The 19,794-nt window shown below is 38.3% G+C and overlaps 1 protein-coding gene across 6 annotated transcripts in view; it reads left to right on the forward strand.

The window, feature by feature from the left end:
* UTRN (utrophin) overlaps positions 1 to 13,993 on the forward strand; it is a 444,878-nt gene extending 430,885 nt beyond the window's left edge. For 5 of the 6 annotated variants that reach the window (XM_054570070.1, XM_054570072.1, XM_054570071.1 and 2 more), the window contains 4 exons: positions 1,462 to 1,570; positions 2,869 to 2,961; positions 7,750 to 7,772; positions 11,954 to 13,993. In XM_054570070.1, the coding sequence (XP_054426045.1) occupies positions 1,462 to 1,570; positions 2,869 to 2,961; positions 7,750 to 7,772; positions 11,954 to 11,962 (234 nt within the window). In that variant the 3' untranslated portion in view covers positions 11,963 to 13,993. The remainder of the gene's footprint in view (positions 1 to 1,461; positions 1,571 to 2,868; positions 2,962 to 7,749; positions 7,773 to 11,953) is intronic. The other variant, XM_054570068.1, reaches the window with a different exon arrangement.
* The last annotated feature ends 5,801 nt before the right edge of the window (positions 13,994 to 19,794 follow it).

Raw genomic sequence — 19,794 nt, forward strand, 5'->3', positions numbered from 1 at the left:
CTGGCTTTTGCCTCTGTTACATCGCACAGAGGTCAAAACCTCTGTAGAGAGGAAAAAGTTACATTGTTAGTATTATGAATCCAGTTTCTGAATAGTGCCTATGTAAAGGATGAATTTTCTCTTGAAAACTCATGTTTAGAATATGAAGTATTAGTATTAACAACCTAGTACGTAGGTAACAGTCATCGCTGAAGGAAGCCATACTCTGAAAGCTTCATTTGCCATAGCCTATTGATGATATTAGGGGAGCTAAGGGCTCTTTGCTCACCCTTCCCTCTGTCCGCCTTCACTCTCTCCTTCCATTAGATAACGCTGCCTAATGGCTCATGTACCTTCAAAATTGCACAGTATTGCTTTTAGAGATAGCTGATATCTGAATGACTCTGTATATCCCCGACTGTACAGCTCTTATCTCTTCTTAATGACAGCATGAATGCCAGAAGAAGATACAAAATTTAACTCTGAAACTAAAAACTGACAATACTACCAGGCTTTAACTAATACAGACTTAATGAAGAAATCGGCATCAAATTTATTTTTTTAAGATTTTATTCATTTACTTTTAGAGAGAAGGGAAGGGAGGGAGAGACACAGAATCATCCATTGGTTGCCTGTTCTGTGCCCAGGCGTGTGTTCTGACCGGGAATTGAACCAGCGACCTTTCAGTGTGCAGGACAGTGGCCAACCCACTGAGCTGCACTAAGTCAGGGTGGCATCAAATATATATAACTTCTGCATTCCCTTTTCTAATTGAACCACATACTTGTCAATAAGTCCATCACCACTTGAAAGCTCTGTGAGAGAGCGCCCTTACCAAGTGTTTGCTCGGTGTCAGGGCCTGTGCTAAGTGCTTTAGAAACACTCATCGATCACCACCTCACCGCCCTCTGACGCAGGCGCTCCTGTCAGCATCCCCCGTTTACAGAGAAAGAGTCTGAGGCCCAGAAGGTTAAACAGTTGCTCAGAATGACACAGCGTCTGAGTGACAGAGTTCAAGTCTAAGCATCTGAATTCAAAATTGTGCTCTTAACCACCCTCCAATATTGCCTTTACACATTGATTTACACTTAAAAATAAGCTGATTTTGAAATTGGATCAAAGACAAGGAGTGCTAATTTTCTAGAGATGAATTAAACATATTTCTAAATTCACTCGGTTGATCTCTAAATAATAGGGAGAACAATTGGGGGAGAAAATGACACGGGTACATAAATCCTATGATACAACCAAATGAGTTCTTCCAGTTGCCCAGACTGAACGGGACAGACCCCTGGGCGCTCAGGTAAGTTCTGGTGAGCGCTGGCGCCTACCAATGCTAAAATGTATTTGAAAATGCCTGAGGGTAAAGAACTCTACATGATTTAATTATCTGTGGAGGGGAAGGGAAAGTTAGAGATACAAATGGTTTCCTTAATAATATTTTAAATCTTTCTCTGGCCTCACCTCTGAACGCGATTCCAGCCTGAATCTGATTCCCGAATCAATGGCGTCTCCCCCTGGGTGTCCCCCCAGCGATCTGCACTGAGCCACTCGCTTGATCCGGACCCCGGCCCACAGTTCCACCAAGCCGGTCAGTGTCCCCAGGACTTGACTACCCTCCACACCCCTCTGGTCTGTGCCATTTGTTGTTGTTTTGGTTTTTTCTCCTTTAATAAATAGCATTCTTACACGTGGGTGTCTTAGGGCACAGAGGAGTTTTCTCTTTGGTCTCTGATGAGTACAAAGTCATTTTAACAATATCAAAAAAGCAAACTTTTAGAATAATAGCTGTAATGCCCGTAAGCAAACACATATAGTGTGTAGTGGTGAGCAGAACTTTGGTGAAAGGTGAAAGAAAAGTGCTCTTTCCTTTTGGGGATGAGAGACAATTTAAGGGGTTATTTTGTTTGTTTCTTTTTTTTTTTTTTTTTTTGCCTTCGAGATGATTCTTTCTTTTTTTTCTTTTCTTTTTTTTTTGAGTAATTTACCTTTCTCTAAAGTTTCATATTTGTACATGTTCAGAATATTATAGTAAAGAACATTATACGAAACATGGTTTTCTCTGCCCAGGCCTGGGAGCTCAGTGTTCTGCTTTGTACATCCCAGTCTCTGCAGACATGCCAGCCCCTCACCTCCACCTGAAGCCGCAGTCCTGTCTAGCCTGTCATTGGTTGTAAAGAGTGCCTGTCAATGCTACTAGGAAGGACCGTCAACCGGGCATTCTGGAATGACATTTTGTTGTTGATAACATCCAAGTTCCAAAATACTGAGGATCCAAAATACTGAGGATCACGTGCTTTGACCAAATTAATTTGTTTATGAGATAATGTTTGCTATATTAATCAGAAAAAACACTAAAATATTAATATTACTTTAATTTTTTTAAATACGAGAATTATTTTGATATTGATTATAGAATAAAAATCATGAAAGTATAAAGTCTCCTATGAGATACCTCTAGTTGTGTGGTAATAGAAGCAAGCCTATGCTAAAGTCTCAAAAAAAAAAAAGGAAGGAAGGAAAAAGAAATGGGTATAATATTTTTCTCATGTGAAAAATATTTGCAATGCAAAATAATGAAATTCCAACTAATAAATTGAAATAAAATGACTACATTATATATTTTTCACTTGCGAATTTTTTTCCCTAACACATGGATTCTTTTCATAAACACATGTAGGTACATCTTATTTATGTTTAAAACTGTATTATGAACAAATTAATACAATAGCGGTATTGGTATTTTCCCCTAAAATTGTCATTTCCTACAAGTATTATTTTCACATTGATATTTAGAGGCCACAGCTAGCATTTTCTTCTGATGTTGCGTTTTGCTGGAAGGGTGGATGTTAATTTCAGGATGTCTGTCCTTTTTATCTGCTGTCACAGCAGCCGAGGACCTGCTGGCCCCGCCTCATGACACCAGCACGGACCTCACAGAGGTCATGGAGCAAATCAACAGTTCATTCCCATCCTGCTGCCGTGAGTACGAATGATCCTAACACCACCATTGTGCCTGTTCCTTCCATTTCTTTTTTTCCGGTTGTAGTTGTAGGTAAGATAAGAAAAACCTCTATTAGAAACAGGATTGAATATTATTTGAAAATAAATCAAACCTTCTCTGTGTCAGCAAAGCCCATGAAGTTCAACCCCAAAACCATCATTGCATCCCTGGGGGGCAGTGAGTGCAATCCTGCTCTTTGAGATTTATTGGGACGCCTCGTGAGCAATGGCATGAAGGCAAATAAAATAAGTCTACTTTTAGGAAGAAATTATTCTCTTCGGTGCAAGCTAGAATAAGGAGCATGTATTCCTTTAAAAAGAGAGCTTTTAGTGGCATGCCAAACAAGGCATGAAAATGGCCTTTTCTGCTGTAATTTCCTCTCCAGACATTGATCTCTGATGCCATCATGTTCAGGTACAGAAAGAGATTATTTTTAGATTTTCCTTTTTTTCCCTTCCGGTTTCTTATAGGATAAAGTAGTCCGTGTATAAAGATCAAACCATTTAAGGCATCACGGATTAAGACCCTGTGAATTTTCCATATGAACAACCAAGAGCCAGATAACCAAATAAAAGCAGTTCAGCTCTGAGAGGAACTTGTTAATAATTCTTATTTATTGATTTTTTTTTATTTTTTTTTTTATGAAGCACACTGTCTTCAGCATCTTGCCACCTTGCAGTTTTTGCTGGGCTCTCGCCAAAAACACTTCTGTTGCTTGACACAGAAACAGTTGACTTGTATATGCATGCAGACTACTCAATGCCACAATTACATTGTAAATAATCTTTTAAAGGAATGTGAATGTTATTGATAACTTTTATGAATTATAATTGATTGTTTAATCTAGGCAGCCACTAAACTAAGACTTTATATCTATATGTAACTATCATTTGTCATACATTATTAATGTGTAGTATATATATAAGCAGCCTTTCATCTTAGCCTTTTTCATCCTCTCCTTGGAAAATGCTATCCTAAAATATATTGACTTTATTTAAAAAGTATCTTTCAGTTTTTGCCACTCTACAATTTACAGAATTCCTCATTAGCAGGGAGTGAGAAAGAGCTATTTGAAATGCAGCTATCTCTGAATATTTAGAAGTAGTTGCCTCAAGGACATACTACAGTTTCTACAGCATGTAGATGTATTTCTAATTGGGAGCATGTCATTTTCCAGGTTATTATTTGTAGTTCACCTTCTCAAAGTCTTCTGACTCCTACCTGCTTTCAGTCCCCACGCTTACCCCCTAAAAGAGTGTGTGCACACGCACACTTTTAGGGCCTGTAGAGACTTCGAAGCATTAAGTCCATGGCTATCAGATTGTTGCTTTTTTCCTGGGCTTTGGAGCAGTCATAAGAAAATAAGCAGATTAAATCTTTTATATTCATTATACTTCAAGGTTGAATTTTCTAGAGAATTGGGTTCTGAGTTGTATGACTAGATAAAACCTCATCATAGTCTTTCTAAGCCAGAATTTCAAAATTAAATTTCTAAATGAAATTAATTTTCTAGGTCAGCTTAATTCCAAATACATTAATAACTAATTTTAAAAAATTATGGAAATCAAAGCCAATTAGAAGTTTTTATTTAAATGTCATTGACAATGGGCATTTTCAATTAAAAGTCAGTTGGCAGTGAGAGCTAGGATGGGAAATGTTTGAATTTATGCTTTACAAGTGGACATAAAAATGTATAATTTCTATATTAAAATGTTTACACTAAAAATTCATGTCTTTTTTAAAAGTTTATATTTTGAAGCAGTACTCTTCATTTTTTCTCAGTATATTCTTGTATCTTGACATTGTAAAGGACTGGTCTTTATCATAATTTAGAACATGTAATTAAAAATAAGTAATAATCATAATTATAGGGCAAAATGAATCTTAAGAGGGGTGTCTCCTCATTTTATGACCTCCCTTAAAGGCAAGTATAAAATTTCCATTGCTCTAGCCTTAGTAGCTAGTGATAGATGTTACTTGTTCCGGAGGAGAGTGTCTATTTTCAGTGGGACCCACATAATAGGTGAAGCTTCCGCTGTGCTTTGATGCCTTGTCCACCTGCGTTACTCTGTGCTGTGAGAGTGGGATACAGGGCCCTGAGATCTACCGCTGGGGCACTGGCCGCCTGCTCTCGTAGTTCTCAGTTTGTACATTCAAAAATACTCGTAATGTGTATCGTTTTCTGTGGATGAACATTATTACTAATCATGTTTTGTTGTTATTTGTTTGAGGAGCTCAAGTACATCCCATGTAAGAAATGATAAATAATATATTTTAGAATTCTTGGAAATTTAGATCTTATTATTTGTGGTTTCTGCTGTTAATTTGGTTTTAGTTTGCTCTTCTTGGTATTTATTGTCTAAATATTTTGCTTTGAAAATGTAAAAATGTCCAGGATAGGGATAGCTACATATAAAAATAAAAACTTAATTGACTTATTTATTTTTAAAATTCTACATAAAGCTATTAAGCCTTTTACAAATGGATGCAGAACAGAAATGAGGCATGTGACACAGATTTGGTGTCCAATCCCTGTTTCTGAATTGGATGGATAGATACAGGGAGGGATGGAGGGATGGAGGATTACATTTTCCCACTGGAAAGGTTGAGTTGTTGAAGTTTCCCCACATAGTACTCAGACGGTTCTGTAGGATTAATTTGCTTTGCTGTCTCTTTTAAGTTGTTCAGCTAGCAAATATTTTAATAAGCCTTCAAATTCCCAAACACTTACTGACCGCATTTGGAGAATTTTTTTAAGCAAATCAGCTTGGCACCCTCCAATGCCAAACCAATTTCGTGAGCCTCTGTAACTAATAAAAACTTCAAAATTGCTTGTCAGTAGCATACAATGAATTGATCTACATGTTAATCTTGACTTTTGATCCTTTGTGAATTAAAAATTAGCATAGTCACAAGTAAAGTTCTACTCCTGGCAGTCTTGGAATTAAAATGAGACTGTATTCATAAATACTAAATGCATGAATTGCCTACTTCAACATGGCTTTTTGTTTTGTTTTGTTTTACTGTATCTAGATGTTGTTGCATATAACACTTTAGAATTCCTCTGTCTTGAATTAACATACCCGTTAGTCCCGATAGCATCCTTGAATTTACAGCCTTTTAAAGTCTTTTTAAATTATTTATGTTAAATTTCAGAGCAAAGAGGCAGGTATTTCCATCTCTTTCTGCCAAGGAGTTAATGAAAGGAACTTAACTGTGTTTCTTATTAATCAACATACATACTAAAATTTCCATTGAATGTTGTACTTTTTCTTTTAGTGTAAAACATTTTGTCACTTTTTTTCATTTATGTCATCTAAATATATGGGATACTAGTAGTAAGATGAGTATTTTTTGCTTTAAAAACTACAAATGCTTTTACCTTTTATTTATAGGCATATTTTCATGTGAATTGCCTATGTTTATTAAGCTTGAGTGACATTTCTCAAAAACTCAAAACATACAAAAATGCAATGATTTTCTGATTTCTTTAAAAAATATATTTGTACGATTTGTTCAGGGGAGTACCCATAGCCTTTTATTTGATTAAAATTAGGGTTTTAAATGTTGGTTTTATACAAAATGGATTAGATTTCTGTTTGGGTTTGGTTATTTGGTACTTGGAAGAGAAGCATAGTTTCCTACGTTGTACCTAAGCTCTCCCTCAGGTATGGCTTATGTGTGAGGAGGTCCACTGTTTTTCTTCCTATTGTACCTTACATACCTGGTTTTCTTTCTGTTTTAACTGTGCTAGGGTTAGCCTGACTCTTCTCCCAAGGACTACGGAGGCTCACGTTTGCCTTCTCAGCATTATAAAAGATCTTCCTTCTCATTTGCTCCTTTTTCTCACAAAGCTGCTGGCACTCACTATGCAGTCATGGATGTCTTATTTTTTTCCTAAGCACAGAAAAATGTGAGGGGGAAGGGCTGAAACATGCTAGATGATTAGGGACAATTCATATTAGACCCAGAACAGATGTTACCGTCATTGGAAGGGCGGAGCTCCCCTTCCCTGGTAGGGTTGAGTATGAGAGGATAATTATGAGATCTGTCAGTGAAAGGGAGAGAGAAAAAAGCAGAGGCTTTAGGGAAGGGTGTTGCTAGTGGCTGCCCTCACAGTGCCCACCAGAGCAGCTACACTCTCAGGGCCCTCTGTAACAGGAAGGAATTGAGCTACAAATCAGAGGCAAAGCTGAATTGGACACCATAGTGTAACTTCTCCAATGCTCTTAACTGGAGCCACCTAAGGCACTATAATTAGCCAAGTTCCTTGAAGACTCCTGAGGATCTCTCAGCCCTTGATGCAAGCACATTGCCACCGTCTTCCTAGACTTCGGGGCAAGAGTGAGTCAAGGGTGGCAGAGATGAAAGACTCATGCACCTCCATTTCTCTAATGACTTCTTGGTCAGAATTGTACTGTTCAGCAAAATATACAGAATTTGCTCTGTTCTGATACATAAACCAAATACATGGCAAGATTTCAACAGAAAGTTTTGAGATTTTATGCAAAACTAAGTACTTATTGAATGCTTTAGTGTGTACTTTTTTGACAGAGCCAGCAAGTGCTTTGCATATTTTGGTAGAATTTTTGTATCTTAAAGCATCTAACCAAAAAAACAAAACAAAACGACCCCCGCCCCCAGCTCTGTTTCCTATTAGCATCCGTTTAACATGCTGGGAATGGTGCACGGTTACATGCCTGAGAGGGGGGACCAGCCAAGCCACAGCACCACCTTCAATTTGTTTCTTTTGTTTTCTCTTTCAGCAAATCTTCCCAGCAGGCCACAGGTAAGATTTCATTGTTTTGTTAACAAAAATTTTAACAGATATCAAAAGAGAATTTTATTCATATATGACTTGCAAATCAGGGACATAGCCCTCAGTCTGAACCTAAGACATGTTACAAAACAGAGGAGATGGGCCAAATTTTTAAAGGCAAAAATTTGCAAGGAGCTGCCAATCAAAGAGATGGGTTGCTAGAGGAAACAAGACCACAAACTCACACTATTCGTTTTCTGATTGGTGGGGGCAACTGGTTTTCAGTGGTCACCTGACTCATGGTCAGCAAGTGTAGCTGTGAGACGACAACAATAGATAGCATATGATTAGGCATTTGCCATTGTGCCAGTTCGGGTTCAGGCTTGTAGAGCGAAAGCTTTGGGGTAACCTACCAACTGAAATCAGGCAGCACAGAGAGAGCTTGTTGTCCAAGTCCAAGGAGCAGAGTCATACACTGTAAGCAGCCTCAGAGTTCAGACTGCAAAAATCCAAAGTTGGGCCTCAAATCATATTAAAGTTCCTGTAAGACTTCAGGTTGGTTGGTTTATGTGTTGAATACAACATAAAATAAGCAGTTTAGCCACTATCAAATTTAGTGCTACTTTATTCCCCATGTAAATAAGTAAACTTGCTTGACATTCAAAGGTTAGTTGATTCACTACAACAGTTTGTCAATCTGAGGAGGGGGAACCCTTACCAAGCCAGTTCTCCCAGATGCCCAGAACACCCACTGTTTGATCTTCTGTGCTCTAATCGCCTTTAACAGCCTATGTATACTATGTAAAGTTAGCCTGGTTCTCCTAGCTATCTACATAAGGTAGCTATCACAGCCTTTGACTGTAAAACAGTGACTAGAGCAGTACACAAAGGTGGTTCTCTTATATTGGCGGCTGAATGGAGCCTTGACTTTTCATTTAAAAATTTTCTGAGGACTGTTGGCAGCCACAGCCATATACCTTTCAGTATTTTATTAGACACTCAGTAATAATGTGCCACAAGACCCTAGGTCTTCAGAGAACATTTTCTTCCATAAACTTGTTTGTTAATGTTTTTGAGACACAGAATCTCCTTCTGATTGTCTTGCCCATTGGCAGGAGGGGCTGGGATCATAATGAGGAGCCAAGTTTGTCTTCAGGGACCTGAGGAAAGACAAGGAACATAAAGCAGATAAGTGGATAGGGCGTGAGAACTTGTGAGACAAAATGACCTCACCCCAGGGAGCAAAATTACTCTTCTGATTGCTTCTCAGAAACGCAAGTACTTGGGACTTGAGAATGGTAGGGAGTGTCAGAGGTATGAGATAAGATGAAAGAAGGGATTATAGCTTCTGGGAGATCAGGAAAGCACAGAGACCCAGGAATGGAGTCTGACTGTCTGACAGCATTCAAGAACACCAAGTAAGATGCCTGTTAGTGAATTTAATGTGAGGTTGGTGTGGGGCTCTGTGTTGCTTGCCCTCTAGCCACATTCAAGTTCATGAGCATAGATATCAGAGTAGACTGAGGGTTACAGTTAACCGAAGTTGAAGTTGTGGTTTTGTCCGAGAAAGGACAGATTACAATTCAAAGGAAGGGTCAAAGGAATGATAATAATTGTTCAACCAGACATCTAAGTTTGGTAGGGAGAGAAGTGAAGATGCCTTTAGGTGTGAGAGACATGCAAAAAAGTGGGAGAATCAATGCATTGTGGTATCCAAGGATGGATGAAGTTGGGTCCTAGTGGAAGCTAGAAAGGTAGAAGGTGGGATGATTGAAACTGAAATGTTGGAGGGGTTGTAGGTATTGTAATGGTCCCTATTTGGAACTTTGAGTGAGTGGTGAAGAAGGGAGGAAGACAAGTTCATTGGAGGCAAGGACCTCAAGGAACCAAGAGACCAGAGTGTTGGAAGCATTATCTATGTGGGTATTAAAATCATTAAGATTTTAAAATATCTTCAAACTTAATGACATTGAGCCATTTCTTCTTCAAGAAGTAAGGGGACATTGACCTTAGGGGTCAGAAGGTGACAGTATAGTGGGTGGTAAAGTCTGATGGCTTGACATTGAAAGCTGGGTGTTTTTAGGGATAAGAGAGAAAAAGTGCCCTGAAAAACGCAAGGAGGACCTAGGGAGGACTTGTCCAATTTGTGAGGACTGTGGGGGATTAAAAACCATTCATATGTGTGTGAGAGAGTTGTGGGGGTAGCTACGTCTTTGGGGGAGATACAGGTATTGATTAGAACAAACAAGTGAAATATGCTTTCAGGAAAGAGTTGGAGGACATGCGTTTCCATGATGAAGGACCATGTGGCCTATAGAGGGCACATGGGAAGGGCTGCCAAGAACTGGGGAGGCTGGGACGTGGGGACAGAACAAGGGATGTGCGGATCTCTGTATGGAACAGAGCACCTGAGTGAAAGGTGACTGGTAGTCTGGAGCATTTCATGGGGGCCCCTTATTAAACAAGGATAAAGAACAGGATGAGGTGACTAGGTAAGGTCAAGCCTGTGAGGGTTCGGGCTTAGGAAGCGGAGAGAATCTTTTAAATCCTCAAATACTTTATAATAAAAGTGATCACAATTTAAAGTTGAAAAGTGAATGTAGGGACCTTCTCCTCCTACTTTGTGTTAGATTTTAGGAAATTGAGTTGTAAAAGAGTTCAAATATTCCTGGTTTATACATCTGTTTAGTGGATGAAGTTAATACTTCACTCATTCCGGGAGGCCCCTTTCCTTCCTTCTTTCTCTCTGCCTCCCTTTTCTTTCTTTTCGTTCCCCTTCAGCATTTTCCTCCTCTTCCCCTTGTTTTCCGTACCTTAGAAAATTATGAAATGTATATGTTTTCACCTGGATAGTTGTGCTAATATTTACATTGCATAGATTTAAATTTTTAGAATTCTGTGAGCTAAAATGAGAATTACTGTGCTTCTCTTTGGTAGACACTGATTTCATTATAAATAGGGATAATAAAGTATATATAAATAATGAAAAATCCTTTTAGCTGTTATTTCAGTATGAATCAGCACCAAAGTTTTAGTTAATATGGAACAACATGTTCCTTTCCCAGATAGAATTAATTTCTCACCTTCTCTGTTCCCAAGGTACTTAAAACTTTCTATGGTGGGCACATACTTCATATTAGTGTTGAGTGAGACTATGCAGTTGAAGTGTCTCTCACACCTGCTTCACACTGAGGGCCTCACCTTAGTCCCCAGGAGCCCAGCACATCCCAGGGGGCCCACTGCCAATGGTTGGTGAATTTTGGCTCCCTCTCACATGGCAGAGAAGTATAGAATCTGAATTTCAGTAGTAGTGAGAGAGTAAGCTCTAGGTGGGAGTCAAGATGCATTTGTTGCTTCTCTCTGACACAGCTAGGAGGAGAAGGGTCCCCTTGGTCACCTTTTCCAAGCACTGTGCTAAGACCTCAGTTCCAGTGACAAGCAGGACTTCACCCCAAATTCCTCCATGAAAGAAGAGGCACATGGAGAAGGCGTGCCTTTCCAGCCAGTCCCTGAGAGGCCTCTCATGACTTAGGTGGTGTGGCCCCAGTTTTGGATTATTTCTTTTTTAAGGGGACCGAAAAGAAAAATTCCAACTTCAAATACTTTTAAAAGACCAGCTCTTTGACCTTTCCTTCAAAAGGTTGATGCTGCCCCCCTTGAGTGTGGCCGGATTTTTGACCTCCCTTTCCTGTGTGTACGGGCCCCAAGCCTGTAATTTGCACCGCTGCACACTTTTGGACGGTGATACCGGTCTTAGATTCCTCTTGCCTGGACCCCAGGTTGGGACGCAGACTGGTTAGACTTGTCAAGGGTGCCCCATCCACCAGAGACCTCCCATTAGCCCCCAGGGAGAGATGGGGTGCTCGCACCAGCCTAGTTCACTCACCATCCGTCCCTTCAGCAACAAGAAGACATCCTCTCGGTTCTAACTTGCTTTCCAGCCTGGGCAAGAGAAAAGTCTTCCGGACTCCTCTGTATCGGCTGCAGTGATAAAGAGCAGAGTAGGTGACTTCAGGATGAAAAGAAAGGACTACCTCTCAGAAAGTGAAAGGCACGTGGGAGTACAGCGTCCCCTCTGAATGGAGCAAAATAGGGTTTTAGTTCTGGAAGAAACACTTTTATTTCCTTACAGAGTTGACAGGTCTCTGCTACCTGCAATGGTTTATGTAAATGTTGTTCTGACAGCGCAATTTTATTTTCCCTTCCTGCAGGCAATGTGAAGTGTTCATCTAGCCAGCAAACGTTTCCTGACTTTCAGTATTGCCCTTTCCAGCAAATGCCAATTCCAAGCTCCATTTAATCAGAAGCTCCATGGTCCCTTGAGACATGCTGTTGAGCGACAACTGTGTGTTCTACTGAAGGGTTGAAACACTGACTATCCAAAGAGAAAAGGATATTTTGTTTTTATAATAATCATATATTATTGTTTTCTTCCTCCCTTTCTATGCAACTGTAAATTAATGAACAGAGTGGTATTTGGAAATGGTAATACATTTGTCACTGATTTGTATACTGTATACAGCATTGGGAAAGTGGGTTGGGGCTTTCTAATGGGATACTTTGTTTTTAATAACCGTGACAAAAATTGCATAAGAATTAGAAGACAGTTTTACATTTTACATTCCTTTATATTAACCTTGTACAATAACTTCATTTATTTCTTCAACTCTTTCACCGTTATGTTTTGGTTATTTATAACTCATCAGCCACATGACCAAACAGATTTCCTATATTTGTTTTCATGATTTGGCCAAATAATAAGTCATATATGTCAGTCAATTATATTATATGTGTATGGATTAGGCTACAGCTCTGTGCACACTGTTTAACTTCATTTGACACCATACACTTAACTTTTTTTGGCAACCGCTTAGATAACCACAATAAAAATCCTGTGGGCCTACCTGGCATTTCCATGGGGATTCTTTTTCCTGCATTTTATTTCCTTGCTCTATATAAGTAGCTCTTGATTTCTTTATTTATTTCATGTCCCAGTTTATAGGATAGAGGAGACTTAAAGCAGAATTATAATAATCTCACAGATCATTTTCCTAAAAGCTGCCATTGAAGCATATTTCTATTTTGGCACAGAAACAACACTTCGTACAACCTTTCCTAGGTCCTACATCTTGGTTTCCATCATTCAACACGCAGAAGGCCTTCACCCAGTGCAATGCCAGAGCATGTTACAGTCTTTGGTTCCCTTTGAAGAGAATTTTATTGTTGTTTAAATCTATTTAAGCCCCTTCTAATTCTTGAAACCACCCATTATTTTTTTTCGGAAAGAAGACACAAATTTAGAGCATATCTCCTCATACCTTTTGGGTAATGAACACATGTTTTATTATCCTTCGTGTGATCAGTACCTTCGGGAAGAAGGCTTATCAAAAGCCTATGTCACTGCTTTTGCCGAAGAATGAAATTCATGCTTAGTTCGTGGTGCCCTGCCTAACTCTGAGTGCATTCAATTAGGCATTTGGTTCAGCTTCTGACTTAGCATTCAGTTCATTCAGTTTAAATATGTTATATAATTACTAAATGTAGAGAAACCAAAAAAAAAGAGTTAAAATAATGTCTTTTGATTCAAGCACATGTGCTTTTAAAACAGGACATTTTAACTTTGGGTTCTCTTTAACTGGGATCTGGCCAGAAGGAGGCTTAAAGTTAGAAATCCCTATTCTTTTAGAATAGGTGGGGTGGGTTGGGGGGCAAGGGTGTCTATTTGCAGCATAGATATTTTGAGAAGAAGAAATTGTTTTATACAAGAGGAAAGCCATGACCACCTTTCTACCTCAGACCCGTCTTCATCCATTGTGTTGGAAATAGCTTTTTGCCGCTACAGTCTGCAAAATCTAGAGCTTTTATCAGGCCACATCATGCAAGAAAAAAACCTATTTAAAGAAAAAAAATTCCCTGAACTCTCAACTACAAGTTGTAGCTTTGGTGTCTTCCTTGTTCTTTGAAAAGTTCTGTGTTAGTTTTTGTTCTGCTTGTAATTGTGTGCAACATGTCCTCTATCTGCTCTTAAGGAAAAGCTACATAAAACACTACATTGTAATCTTCTAAGTAATAATAAATAAAAAGAAATATATTGCAGTAACAACAAGGGAAAACAAATATGTAGTTCTTTTGAAATATGTGGTCAAGAACTAATCCTAGGCTATCATCTAATCTGGTTACATGTTGTATTTTTCATCCTGAATAAAAGTAATTTTAACACAAGATGACTTTGATATTTTTCAGCTGTGTTCAGTGATAGAATCTGAGGTTTCAATGCGTATTTATGAAAATAAAATATAAAGAGAGCCTTTTCTTGATAAATCCACGTATTTTCCTGCTTTATCCCATATACACCAATATGTTGTATCCTGCTCTCATTGTCTCTTTAATTCTCTGTGTTCCTTTCTTCTCTCTTATATATAAATATCAATTTCCTTTACAGATGAAAGGCTTTATAAATAAGAAAAAATAATGTTGGATGTTGAAAATGTACCTGAACCTATTGATATTGTTTTAATAGCTTAAGTGATTACTTTTTCAAATCCATTTTTAGTCTCATGCTCTTAAATAATGTGCTTTTTATATGTGCAATGGATTTTAGCCACCCTGGTAGCAAGTTTACTCTATTTCTAAAGCCATCCTGTAGGAAGTAATGTCAAGAATCGTGTTACTTGATTCTAAAGGTAAAAGCTACCCATGAAATAGAAATATCCTGAAACTTATAATTTGTTAAATAAAATCAATACATTCTAATGCACGTGCATTTTAAACATCCTGTATAACCCAAAGTAATACATCAAGCATTCCTGAGAAAATAATGGTTGGTTTCCAGCAAGCTGTTGAGTTTTTAAAGTATTTAAAAATGGAAATGAGAACAAATGGAAACATTTGGTTTTTATGCTAAGTCTATAGCTTGTTACTTCTCTCTGTCATTGAGATTATACATCTATGTATGTAGAGAGAGAGATATATATATATAGCTGTATGGATATAGATAAATTGAAAGATAGGTAGGTAAGTAGGTAGATAGATAAATGTGGTGCTCTCTTGGATATCTCCCCCTCCCACTATTCAACTTTCAGTAGACCAAGTTTTTTAGAAGCTTTTCTTGATTCATTAGTTGCGAATTTAATGAAAATACAATAAAACTCCAATAACACCACAGCACCTAACACTGTCAGTAGGGTTGAAACACTTCACCTATGTACAGTATGAGCCTGTGCTTTTGAAAGGTCAGTTAAATGCAAGAGTAAGCTTGGTGGTGGAGGCCAGGAGCCAGTCACAATGGCAGCCATAAAACTTCAGTAGTAAGCATGCATTTATCTCATGGGATATGAAATTCAGCTGGTCTGGGCAGGAAGGACCCTTCTGGTCCCGGCTGGACTTGCTCACCTGTCTGAGGCTGACCGGCTGTTGAGTGAGGTGGGATAGCTAGACTGGGCGGACTGCGGAAACTCGGCTGGGTCCTTTCCACCGCTGGCAAGCCAACCAGGGACGTTCCCATGCAATGGCAGATGTGTAGGCATGCCCATGGGGGGCTTTGCTGAAAACTGGCACGCTGTCACTTCTACCAAATTCTGTTGGTCAAAGCAAATTAAAAGGCTAAGAATGGGGAATAGATTCCACCTCTCTTGTGAGAGAGATGCAGGACAGGGTATAGCTTCAAAGTGGGGCCCTCAGGTTTTACCATATAAACTTAAGGTAGGCAAAGGAGTGGACTAAAGCATCCATTTCCCTGGGCGTCATGTTCATTGCCTCACTGGAATGGGAAAGAAGTAACCTTTTTATAAGACTGACTTTTAAAACTAACATCAAAAAGATCAGTCCCTTCATCCCAGGTTAAAAATCCAATTTCAGAAACACAGGGAAACTTAGCATGTGTCTGCCCAAAATCTTAGGAAGAACCCAGGACTGATAATAAAATTAGAAAAAATCTAAGATGAGAAACAGAACAAAGGATATTAGTATAAATGGCTCAGATGAAATTTCTTCAAACTGAATTGTTAATCTTTAGCTGGAAGAACACACAATACGTGGGAGGTTCTTCACTTTGACCAAATAAGCAGGCACAGTAATATCGTGTCCCTTCCAAGTATTTGTTCAGAAACATGCAGTTTATTTGCCCTTTGTATAAACTTATCCACTTGCTACTAATCTCTCATTTTGAGGGCATTCCAACTGACGACATAGTTTTCATATTTTAGAATACATGCAGTTTATGGTTGGGTTCAGTTATTCTTTTGCAGACAACTTTTTTGGGTACTGTTTTGAATTTTAAATGTGCAAATTCTTGGAGCTTTCCATACTTTTAGAAAAGAAAAAATACTATAAAGGAAAAGTTAATTAATAATTAATTTGCCCTCAGTCTCGCTCTTCAGTCCAGAAAGTACAAATGTTGAATTTGTAATTAAGTGAGAAGAGTTCCCAGACTGCTATGGTATGCAATTACAATCACTTCCTGATACTACTTTTTAAAGACCATTTTCCAGAAGCATTACAGTATTGATTTTTACTCAAATCAATTATTGTTTTCTTATAAAATGACATTACAAAACTGTTGGAAAGAACTGAGCCAATGTAGCATAGGTCTGACCTGAATGAGCCTATAAAAATCTACAACGGCCTCATTCATTGCAATCCAAATCTCATGAGCCATGTTTACCCCGTGGGGAACTGGACAGCCACACGTGCCGCTCAGAATACCTGCGAGGAGAGTTTTACTAGCTCACCCCTGCCTCACACGACCCTTCTGTATCCTGTTCCCACCGCCCCCTGCGCCAAGCAGGTGTGTATTGTCAGTGACACATGATATAAGATTTGCTCAGCACAACACAGGATGCATACTGGACACCAGACCCCCAAAATGTCAATGAGGAATCAAGAAAATTAAAAAGGTAATCAGAGTCTTAGGATTACCTGGAGGATGTAAACCATGGATTAAAACCCTGCCTTGACTTGAAATCTAGTGGCCATAACTGTCTGGACAACAAAATATCCAAGGGCCTGCGACATGCAAGGCACTGTTTGTTGCTGAACTCAGAGTAAGGGAACAAATCCCTGTGGGTGGAGTATGGGGGGTGGGAGGTGCTAACCTGATAGATGAGCCCAATGATAAGCAAGTGATTACAGCAATAGCAATGAAGCTGGAAGGAGGGTTTTTATAGGGATAAGAACACAGAGAACACTAGATCCCCACAGGATGCGTGCCCAAATATAGGGTTACAGTTCAAGAAAAAAAAATGTATAGAATTAACCATCACCTACAGAACCATATCCCCAAAACTTCACTGTGTTGTTCCAGTGAGCTTATTAGAGATGTTAAGAACCCTAAGGAGATATCGCAGTGATCACTTAAAATGCAGTGGATGTAAGACTATTGCCCCAATAAAAGAACTCCCTGGTTAAATAGTTTTGAGAAACACTGCATGCTCTAATGTCCTTGGAGATTGACAACGTGCAAGAATATATTAAAAGCTTTGAGAAATCCTGAAGTAAAGCCACCTCATAACTGTATATCAATCTGTTTTCCTAAAGCATTTAACCACGAACCTATTGTCTCTTACCTATTACCATCTGCAGTGTACACTTTGGGTGCTGAAATAACGCCATAAGTTTCAATCTTGCAAATATGTATGGGGGGTGATCCCATGAATCTAGAAAAAAATGACAAGTGAATAATAAAACAGTTAACACTTAATTCAGGATTTTAAAATGGAAAATAATCTTGTGTGCCAACCAATATATTTCTATGCTAACGCATCAATCAGAATCCAGACAGTTTGCCCTCAGCTTAACTCTGTCCTAGGTTCAAAAAACATGTATTTTCTAAAGAGAAATAATTTCTATTTATAAAATCCATGTCTCCCTCAATGATCTATGCAAGCCGGCACTACTAAACCATGTATAAGTTACAAAAACAATAAGATCTATGCCCTGGCTGAAGGGTGGGGCATCATCCATAAACCAAAGGGTAGCAGGTTCTATCCCCTGTCAGGGCACATGCCTAGGTGGTGGGTTCAGTCCCCAGGGGGCAACCAAATGATCCTCTCTTCTTCTGTCTCTGAAAGCAATGGAAAAATGTCCTAGGGTGAGGATTAAAAGAAAAAAAACCCAGGATCTAGGAATGGCTGGGGTATCCAGAATTGTTTCCTGAAATCCTCTTTATAAAATTTCTTTACTTAATAATACTGGAAATCCTTGGTTTCTGGTAAAAATTAAAAAAAAAATTATGCAAACAGAATGTGACTGCCATGTAATGAATGCAGCTATAAATATCATCTATATTCTCACCTCCAAAAAATATTTTAAGGTCTGACTCCTTTGTATGCCAGTAAAAACTCTGTCATATTTCCCCAGATCTGTCTATAAAAAAATTTTTATAAAGGAAAACAATGCTCTAGAATGTAGATCAGTGATTTTCTACTAGTGTGCAATGAGAATTTTTAGAACATGCAATACCTGACTACTTAGTCAGGGACACGGACCTCTTTTCCCTTAGATTGTCAACTAAAAAAAATGACAACAACCCACACAATAGCTGTCTGACATGAATGTCGTGTCTTGAAACATAAATATATAGATCATATAACAGAGTTGCATCTTATTGGTCACACAGCATAATAAGGTTGTGTCTGATTGGTTAATTCTTGGTACCAGAAATCCTTACATACAAGTATAGGCACCTGATTTTTTTTAAAGTCACCTTGGAGCAAAACGGGTAGGTAATTACTATTATTATTTTTTGTAAATTAATCAAAATTATACCTATTGTTTTTGTCAGATTAGCAAAAAAATATATTTTTAGTGTGCTGCAAAATTTTAGTAATTACTTTATGTGCCATGAGTTGAAAATTGTGGCTCTAGATTATGATAAAAAATGCTACTGTGAACATGGGGGTGCAGATATCTTTTTAGTTACTGTTTTTGTTTCCTTTGGATATATTCCCAGAAGTGAAATTGCTGGATCATATGATAGTTTTATTTTTAATATTTTTAAGGAAACTCCATACTAATTTCCATAATGTCTGCACCAATTTACATTCCCACCAACACTGTTCGAGGCTTTCCTTTTCTCCACATTCCTGCCAGCATTTGTCATCTGTTGTCTTTTTTGATGATGGCCATTCTAACGGGCGAGAAGAGATAACTCATTGTAATTTTAATTTGCATTTCCCTGATGACTAGTGATGTTGAACTTGTTTTCATTAAACTGTTGGCCTTTTGTATGTCTTTTTTGAGAAATGTCTATTCAGACTTTTTGCCTATTTTAAGTTGGGTTATTTGCTTTCTGCTATTGAGTTACATGAGTTCTTTACCTCTTTTGGATATTAACCCCTTATCAGATATATGGTTTGCAAGTATCTTTTTGCATTTGTTGCATGTTTTTTCATTTTGTTGATGACTTCTTTTGCTGTGCAAAAGCTTTTTAGTTTGATGTAGTCCCACTTGTTTATTTTTTATTTTGTTGCTTGTGCTTAAGGTATCATATTCAAAAAGTCACTACCACGACCCATGTCAAGGAGATTCATTCCTATGTTTTATTCTGATTTTATTCTGGGTCTTCTTCAAAATGTTAGCAAGGTATTAGAGGCCTGGTAATGGGGTTATTTCCCACCCTAATTTTTGCTTTCATATTAAATCCCTTCTTTCTAGTTTAAGACTATTGACAAAAGGTGAGAAAGCAGGAGTCATATCTGTCTCAGCATCTGTTCTTGAATTCTGGGTACAGGTAGAAAGGGACTTTCCTTGCAGTATCAGATGAACTTATCCTTGCTTTGCCTACAAGGCTGTATCATGGTCCAATCTATTTTCATAAGAATGTCTTTGGGATTAGCCATGGAAGACTGTGCTCAACATTTGCAGCTTTTCTAAACCTCTGTAGGTCCTTCTGAAATTAGGACCCCTCCGTCACCCTTGCAATCTTTTCATTCTGTCCTATCCTTTCAATTGTCTGCATCTCAGTTTAACTAATGTTTTATTAATGGGTATAAATATGGAACTTCTGGATCATTGATTTCTAAAACTATCTTGTATTCTTTTGCAAATTTCTTTT

Source organism: Pteronotus mesoamericanus, unplaced genomic scaffold, assembly GCF_021234165.1.
Source record: "Pteronotus mesoamericanus isolate MK-2021 breed Mesoamerican mustached bat unplaced genomic scaffold, CSHL_Meso_final contig_20, whole genome shotgun sequence".
NCBI classification, from domain to species: Eukaryota; Metazoa; Chordata; class Mammalia; order Chiroptera; family Mormoopidae; genus Pteronotus; species Pteronotus mesoamericanus.